Raw genomic sequence first — 8,921 nt, 5'->3', positions numbered from 1 at the left:
TGATCTTCAGAAATCATTCTAATATGCTGATTTATTATTAGAATTATCAACAGTTGTGCAGCCAAATATTTTTAAGTTACGCCTTCTTTCTTTGCGTGAACGTTTGGGCGGCGTTATGCAAATCTTCTCACATCGTGACGTAGACATGTGGGGTGTGTTAGAACGAGCCGTTTTAGGTAGGCGTGGCTGACTCTTAACTTTTATAAAGAATATCTCTTTGGATTTGAGACTTTAGTCTTTGCAACTTTACAGATCTTCTTTATGCACCAAGAGCTTGTAACACTCCAAAGAGAAAGGAAAAATTGAAATCGCATCATATGACCCCTTTAAGAGAACCTTGGCAGAACGTTCTGAGAACATTTCCTGTTAGCTGGGCACAGATCAGAAGAACTGAAGGGGGGTTAGAGTTAAGGTTAGGTTAGGTTAGGTGCTGGTCAGGACTCTGACCTGGTCATGCCAAAGTCGCACACCTTCACCGCGTTCCTCTCGTTCACCAGGCAGTTCCGCGCAGCCTACGGATACACACACACACACACACACACAAACATAGTATCAGTCCCTGATATACTGCAGTCATCCGTGACTGTGTGTCATTTCTGGATTCATCTGACTGCTGAGATGTTGTCTGTAATCACAGATCTCTGTCGCTGTTGTACATCAGCACAATACACAGAGCAAAGCACAATAATCTGCTGCAGCGTCAGCATTAGCTGAACCAACCGGAAAAACAACATTTATGCTTCTGCCGCTGTCTGATCGACTGATGTACATGTGAATTGTGCGATCAGTTTGTATGTTATTTATTTACCTCTGTCTTGAGAAAAACAACATACTCTTCATACCGATACGTGAAGCAGCATTCTTTATTGTAGGAAGTGCTATAAAAATAAAGGTGACTATCTATTTAGATCTATATCTATTCATCTATACATGTTTGTTTCACAGACTGCATGGCCTTAAAACCATCGAACCTCAAACTTTTAAAATATGGCCAGGCTTTGTCAAGCCAACATTAAAGTTTGTTTTGACAAACTTTTTTTTTTATTAAACTTGTATATTTTGTTTGATAATTTTACTGTTGGTGTTAATGATTCTTCACAACTAAATTTTCATCAACATCAGAAAAGAGCTGGGAAGAGCTTCAGATGTGCTGATCTTCACACCAGTGTACTCCTGTCCGCGTGTCTCAAACAGGTCCTGTGTGTTTTTGCCGTGTCTCACCAGGTCTCTGTGGATGAAGCTGCTCTGCTCCAGGTACTCCATGCCCTCGCAGACGTCCTGACACATGAAGAGCAGCTGGACGCGGCCCAGAGTTCTGCTGTGCTGCCGCAAGAAGTGCAGCAAGCAGCCGTTCTCCATGAACTCCGTCACGATGCAGATGGGACGCTGCGTGACACACACTCCGTACAGCTGGACCAGCTTCGGGTGACAGAGACGCCTGCACACACACGCACGCACACACACACACACACACACACACACACACACAGAGGCAGAGTTTGAGCTCTGTAAACTCAGAGTTAAGCGAATCAGTTCTCAACACAAATTCAGAGCTGCAGAATGAAGGTGTTCAGCGGCTCACACTCTTAAAAACAAAGGTTCCAAAAGGGTGTTTTTGCAGTGATGCCATAGAAGAACTCTTTTTGGTTCCCAAAAGAACCTTTCAGTGAACAGTTACTAAAAGAACCATTCGAAGAACATTTTAAAAATCTAAAGCAACTTTTTCAACTACAAAGAACCTTTTCTCCATTTGAAAGGTTCCATGGATGTTCAAGGTTCTTAATAGAACCATTGATGCCAATAAAGAACCTTTATTTTTAAGAGTGCAGGTCACTGATGAAAGTTAACACTGAGATATCAGCCAATCGGAGTGCAGTCACAGACTTTGACATTCAATGATGAGCTGCCTTTACAGTTTTTTTCAACTGCTTACACACAAAATCTTTACTTGTCACAAGATTTCTGAAAGCTGACACTCAAACAGCAGAAGCACACACCAAATCTGCAAAACTATACACTAATTCTCAGCCTTTGACTCAGTTTTCAATTTCATAAAACACTTTTTGTAAAACACAACACACAGTTCTCTATGTAACACACACAAATCTAACAGGAATTAATATTATGTCAAAGGTGTTTGCAAATGTTAGCTTTTGAGATGTGTTTGTGATATTTTGAATGCAGTGCTTCATTTTGCAAGAGATGTGAGGCATTCTGCATTTTGTGTGTGCAATTAACACACACACCACACGTCTGTGGTCATGACGTCATTTGAAAAACTGGTGCTGGCCCACCTGAAGGACATTACTGAACCCTTGCTGGATCCTCTTCAGTTTGCCTACAGAGCAAACAGGTCTGTGGATGATGCAGTCAATATGGGACTGCATTATGTTCTGCAACCTGTTGACAGAGGGTCTTTGAGGGCAGCCATGAAGGCCTATGGGGTCCCTTGGATGGCTCCTCTCAAAGAGCACCCTTTATTGAAAGTAATATGTGAGACTCTGGGAACAAGAGGATTTGTTTCTAAATTATATGGTTATTTTCTGGAAAAAATGTACCCTCCTTTGATAATAGACTCTGCTTGGCGGGCAGATATTCCGGACCTTTCTCCCAGTTTTGATTGGGACGGAGTCTGGGTTATGGTAATGTATGCTTCGAGGAATCCGGATAATCAACAAATCCATTTAAACTTTATTCATAGGACTTATATGACTCCACGTAAACTCTATAGCATGAAACTTAAACCCGATCCTAATTGCACGCTGTGTCATACAAGGGAAATTGGTACTTTTTATCACATGATTTGGGATTGCCCTGGCGTTGCCAGTTTTTGGAATATGGTTAAAGAAAATCTGTCCACTATATTAAATGTCTCAATCCCTTTGTCCCCTTCTGTCTTTATTTTAAATGATCTTTCGGACATCCAACTTAACAAAATGCAGAAGCGAGTCTTTTTAGCTGGCTTGACAGCGGCCAAGAAAATTGTTGCAACAAGATAGAAGCCTCCACATTCTATTAATAAGCAATATCGGGTTCTCACTTTTATAGATGTGGTGTATCTTGAACTGTCCACTGCTCGCCTTCATGGCGCCAGAGAGCACACCATTAGACTTTGGGCTCATACTTTAGAGAAGCTTAAAGGTTTATTAACTTGAATTAAGGAGATTCACCCCCCTCCCAAACACACACTTTCTGGTCTTGGGCTTTTTTTGTTTTTGTTTATTTTCATTTTTTTATTATTATTATTTTATTTATTTTTTTCATATATATTGATTTAGAGTCGTGTTTAATGTTCCCTGTTTGGGTTATAATTGCCTCTTTTTATTGACGTAGACTTCTTTCAGCGCTGTTCCAATTGTTTGTATGTCAAGATTTTTGTATGGGTATATATTTCTTTTGACATAATCTTTTGTACATGTATAGTCTTTGTACTTTGTATATTTTGGAGTATATTAGGTTTTAAATATTGTTTCGTATATTTCGGCCATTCACCCTTCAGTTTAACTGATTAGTTTTAACCAAATTATTATTATTATTATTATTATATTTTTTTATATATATACTTCTATTTCATTTATCATGTTGTTGTTTTTTGTTTGTTTGTTTTTTTCTGTTGCAAAGCTGATTGTTTGTCTGTTATTGTGTATATTAAACAATGTCAAAACAATAAAAAATTTATTTAAAACACTATTTATTCACTCATACACTTATTTATCTAACACACATACTTAGTTTACATTTCGAATTTGCACATAATATACCTGTACATACAAAACTGTCTATTGTAATATACCTGTACATACAATTGTCAATCTGTATATTGTTATTCCCTATTTACTTGTTCTATTTTTATTCTTTTATTATCTGTGTTTTTGTTCTGTCACTGTCATTCTGTTGCACGGTGGAAGCTTCTGTCACGAAAACAAATGTGTAAACATACCTGGCAATAAAGCTCATTCTGATTCTGATTCAATTCTTGGATTTGTGTGTAAAGTTTTGAAAAAAAGAGGCAAAGTTTTGAAAATGTAAGCGGTTGAAAAAAGCTGTAATATTTGAGATACGTTTTCATAACATTGAAAGAACACATTCTGAGATCAACATTCTTTGAATGTTCTTATGATGTTATTTGTACTTGAACGTTATAAGAAACATTTTTGTAACCTTTAAATAATATTTAACACTAATAAAATATAAAAAAATAAACATTCAAATAACATTATGGGTGAAAATAAAGTTAATTTGGGGGAAAATAAAGTTGTTTTGTAACCTTTAAATAACATTATAATCATGATAAGAAAACTGGAGATTTATTGTTCTTAGAATATTACAAATAAACATTCAAATAACAATATATTTTGGGTCAAAATAAAGTTAGTAGAACGCTTAAGAAATGTTTTGGTAACATTTTAATGCTTTTAGAATATTAAAACAAACGTTCAAGTAACATATTTTGGTTAACAAAAAAGTTAGTATAACGTTTTTTGCACCCGTTAAATAATGTCATAATTAAGACGAGAAAACTGGACATTTTAACGTTTTAGAAATATTTAGAAACAATGTTCTCACAATGTTTTTATACCTAATTTTGTGACCCAGGAACAAAGCTAAAGCATAGATCTTTGCAATCTCATGGAATCACTGACGGAGAAGAGAAAGATTTCAGCAAACGCCTCTGTCTGATCTCTGTTTAACTTCACTGAGAGATTACAGAGATCTCACTCATAGTTTTTCTCTCCTGTGACGTGTGTTTCCATCACACACACCTCCAGATTCTTCCAGAAGCGTCTGAGCGACTCGCAGAGCAGACTGAATGAGAAACAGACGCTGAATGAAGGATTGATAAGAATCTATCACTCGCGGCTCAGGAAGTCTCACACACACACTCTCACACACACACGTCTACCCACCCACCCACCAACCAACCACACTTTCCAGCTTCTCAGCAACTTTCCACTTGTTCATTGTGTGTGTGTGTGTGTGTCTTACGTCATGATCTTGGCTTCCTCTATGAAATCATCATCACTCATGGCTCCTTCATTGATGGTTTTAATGGCCACTTTATGCTGCGCTCTCCATTTTCCCAGCCGCACCACTCCAAACTGACCACTTCCCAGCTCCTTCATGAAGGTCAGCTCCGATGGGTTGATCTCCCATTTATCTGCACACACACATCAGCATGTGATGTAGTCGTCAGCTCTAGTTTATTAATGGGCGTTAATGAGTTTTCCTGTAGCTCAGAGAGTAGATCATCTGAAACACTAATGTCAAGGGTTCGATTCCCTGGGAGCGCGAGAACCGATCAAATGTAAATACTCGGAATGCAATGTAATTTGCTTTGGATAAAAGCGTCTTCCAAATGCATTCATGTAAATGTCATTAGGTTAGATCCGCCCACTTAGACAGGAAATAACACGCAAAGAGTTATTTTTACTCAATGGGATCAACTGAATTCAAAGCAAAGCTGCTTTTTCTGACACCGTTGACAGATATTTGTTCTTGTTTTAATCAAGACTTCTAACCCTAACGAACCCAATCTTGCTTTATTCATATTGTCACGTCACACTGTTGAGGGAACACGCTGGAGTCACGAGGAAATGTTTAACAGTCTTTAATCACGAAACACATGCGATAATCCACAATAGGCGCTCGAGTCAACACACGTAGAGAACGAGTAGACCTGACAAACACAAACTGAACAGACTAGGACTTAAGTACACAGGGAAATGAGGATGATTAACTAAATACAGCTGGAAACAAATGATGAACTAATCAGGGAACCTAATGGAAACAGGAAGGACCAAATAAGGAAACACAGGACGGACTACCGGGGCAAAACAGGTCCAAAAGTCTGACACATATATTCATTTATTATTTATTTCTCCATAGCACCTGTAAATACTCTCCCCTCCTCTGCACATTGATACACGTACAGCTGTATTCATTAATCACAGAACATTAATTTAATTGCTTTGTATTACGAGTTTTCCTAAATGTTATGTTTGAAAAAGTAAATGAGGCATTGTCTAGTTAAATTTGCTTATATTTCCAGAACAGAAATCTGAATCCAGGTTCATAATTCTTGTCTGATTCTGTCGTCATATTAGAGTTAAATGTTTTTCCAGAAGGGATTCTGGATTTCTCTTTTTATCACTCCATAAATCAGAAAATACTGTCAACAGACAGAAAACAAACACATTTTCACCATGTTTTTAGGAGTGAAATGTTGTATAAATCAGTGTGAATGAGATAATGAACAAACCTTCAGAATATAGAGAGGAATAAAACTGTAAAGTTTGGTGTTTGTAAGAGAAAAAACTCTTTAAAGATTGAAATCTACAGACGCAAACAGATAAAGTGCAATAAAATAAACACTTAAATGTGTATTAGATGTTTTCTTTCCACTAGTCTGAAAGAACAGACATGATATGGAAGCAAAATAGTGCAAAATCTCAAAAATTGAGCAGTGCATGAAAACACACTGGTTAGTATGTAGTGTCTTGAGCTTACAGAGTCTTTTATATGTGTTATTACTAGTTTTAATTTGTTCTGATTCTAAAAGTGCAGCGGTTGATGATGGTCCTTCATGTGTGTGTGTGTGTACTGGTTTATATATCCTGGTGGGGACTTAAACCTGACTACACACAGACTCATGGGGACTCGTGTCACGGTGGGGACCTAAATTGTGGTCCCCACGGGTACAAAAGCTTATAAATCATACAGAATGAAGTTTTTTGAAAATTGTGTGAGAGTGTGTGTGTGTGTGTGTGTGTATGTGTGTGTGTGTGTTTGAGAATGTGAGTGTGTGTGTGTGTGTTTGTGAGAGTGTCTGACCTGAGCTGAATCCCGCTGTGGCCGGCAGACATGTGCCCATGGGGCCGATGGGATATCGCAGTCTGGAAACCAGCCCTGATCAAACACAGACAGATCATCAGCAGCTCGTCGCAGCAGAACCACAGAGTAGAGGTGAACAGAATTACCTGCTGCGTTGTGTCTGTGGTAGTTGATAAGTTCAGGAATAGAGCCGAACACGTGATTCTCTGCCAAGAAGAACTGAGCCGTGTCTGTCTGCTTGATCTGGTAGTGCCTCACCTCCCCTTTACCTGAACTGATCAATCCATCAATCCATCAGTCAGCAGATCAGGCGATCAGTCAGTGAACTGATGGAGAATCTTTACCTGTGTGTGTAAACGGAGACGGTGTAGCTGCTGGGCTGACTGGAGCTCCTGACCACAAACCCTCCGTCCTTCCCCTGAAACACACGAGGAAGATGATACAGATGTTGATGATGACGATGATGATGGATCAATTACTGATGATTGATGCATGTGCTTCTTTACCTCTTGTCTAAGCAAATGTTCTGCTTCAGCTCTGTTGATGTTCTTGCAGTACCAGATTGGAAGAGATCTGGAGTGAGTCTGATTGGTTAAAGAGATCTGTAGTAATTCCGATTGGAGTGACTGATTGGTTAAAGAGATATGGAGTGATTCTGATTGGAAGAAATCTGGAGTGATTCTGATTGGTTAAAGAGATCTGGAGTGACTCTGACTGGTTAAAGAGATCTGGAATTACTCTGATTGGTTAAAGAGATCTGGAGGGTAGTGCCTCACCTCCCCTTTACCTGAACTGATCAATCCATCAATCCATCAGTCAGCAGATCAGGCGATCAGTCAGTGAACTGATGGAGAATCTTTACCTGTGTGTGTAAACGGAGACGGTGTAGCTGCTGGGCTGACTGGAGCTCCTGACCACAAACCCTCCGTCCTTCCCCTGAAACACACGAGGAAGATGATACAGATGTTGATGCGATCGATGATGATGGATCAATTACTGATGATTGATGCATGTGCTTCTTTACCTCTTGTCTAAGCAAATGTTCTGCTTCAGCTCTGTTGATGTTCTTGCAGTACCAGCTGATGAAGATCATCATCATCATAACACACACACACACACACACATATATGAACACTGTCAGTGAGCAGTGAGCTCTGAATGAACTGATGCAAATCTGGAGATTATTAAAGAGTGATTCTGGAGTGACTCTAATTGGTTAAAGAGATCTGGAGTGATTCTGATTGGAGTGACTCTAATTGGTTAAAGAGATCTGGAGTGATTCTGATTGGAGTGACTCTAATTGGTTAAAGAGATCTGGAGTGATTCTGATTGGAGTGACTCTAATTTGTTAAAGAGATCTGGAGTGATTCCGATTGGAGTGACTCTGGTTGGTTAAAGAGATCTGGAGTGATTCTGATTGGAGTGACTCTGGTTGGTTAAAGAGATCTGGAGTGATTCTGATTGGAGTGACTCTAATTGGTTAAAGAGATCTGGAGTAATTCAGATTGGAATGACTCTGATTGGTTAAAGAGATCTGGAGTGACTCTGATTGGTTAAAGAGATCTGGAATGACTCTAATTGGTTAAAGACATCTGTAGTAATTCCGATTGGAGTGACTCTGATTGGTTAAAGAGATCTGGAATGACTCTGATTAGTTAAAGAGATCTGTAGTAATTCCGATTGGAGTGACTGATTGGTTAAAGAGATCTGGAGTGATTCTGATTGGAGTGACTCTAATTTGTTAAAGAGATCTGGAGTGATTCCGATTGGAGTGACTCTGGTTGGTTAAAGAGATCTGGAGTGATTCTGATTGGAGTGACTCTAATTGGTTAAAGAGATCTGGAGTAATTCAGATTGGAATGACTCTGATTGGTTAAAGAGATCTGGAGTGACTCTGAATTGTTAAAGAGATCTGTAGTAATTCTGATTGGAGTGACTCTGATTGGTTAAAGAGATCTGGAGTGACTCTGAATTGTTAAAGAGATCTGTAGTAATTCTGATTGGAGTGACTCTGATTGGTTAAAGAGATCTGGAGTGACTCTGATTGGTTAAAGAGATCTGGAGTGACTCTGATTGGTTAAAGAGATCTG

The 8,921-nt window shown here is 38.9% G+C and overlaps 1 protein-coding gene and 1 long non-coding RNA gene across 2 annotated transcripts in view; both read right to left on the bottom strand.

Annotated features, from left to right (window-relative positions):
* The window catches only part of LOC107731271 (tyrosine-protein kinase Tec-like), a gene marked incomplete at its 5' end in the record, with an annotated part of 18,004 nt that extends 10,586 nt beyond the window's left edge, over window positions 1–7,418 (bottom strand). Inside the window, 7 exons of the mRNA XM_016542317.1 lie at window positions 448–512; window positions 1,222–1,438; window positions 4,987–5,158; window positions 6,832–6,906; window positions 6,978–7,105; window positions 7,176–7,249; window positions 7,338–7,418. Of these exons, the coding sequence (XP_016397803.1) occupies window positions 448–512; window positions 1,222–1,438; window positions 4,987–5,158; window positions 6,832–6,906; window positions 6,978–7,105; window positions 7,176–7,249; window positions 7,338–7,418 (812 nt within the window). The remainder of the gene's footprint in view (window positions 1–447; window positions 513–1,221; window positions 1,439–4,986; window positions 5,159–6,831; window positions 6,907–6,977; window positions 7,106–7,175; window positions 7,250–7,337) is intronic.
* Window positions 7,419–7,595: 177 nt separating this feature from the next.
* On the bottom strand, window positions 7,596–7,910 carry LOC107731231 (uncharacterized). Its single transcript, XR_001638758.1, has 3 exons — window positions 7,856–7,910; window positions 7,694–7,767; window positions 7,596–7,623 (listed from the first exon to the last, which is right to left on the bottom strand). It is a non-coding gene; the product is annotated as an uncharacterized LOC107731231 (long non-coding RNA).
* Between the last annotated feature and the right edge of the window lie 1,011 nt (window positions 7,911–8,921).

Source organism: Sinocyclocheilus rhinocerous, unplaced genomic scaffold (assembly GCF_001515625.1).
Source record: "Sinocyclocheilus rhinocerous isolate Xijiao unplaced genomic scaffold, SAMN03320098_v1.1 scaffold1425, whole genome shotgun sequence".
NCBI lineage: Eukaryota > Metazoa > Chordata > Actinopteri > Cypriniformes > Cyprinidae > Sinocyclocheilus > Sinocyclocheilus rhinocerous.
The sequence above is the reverse complement of the archived record's forward strand: the minus strand, read 5'-3'. Positions and strand labels throughout refer to the sequence as shown.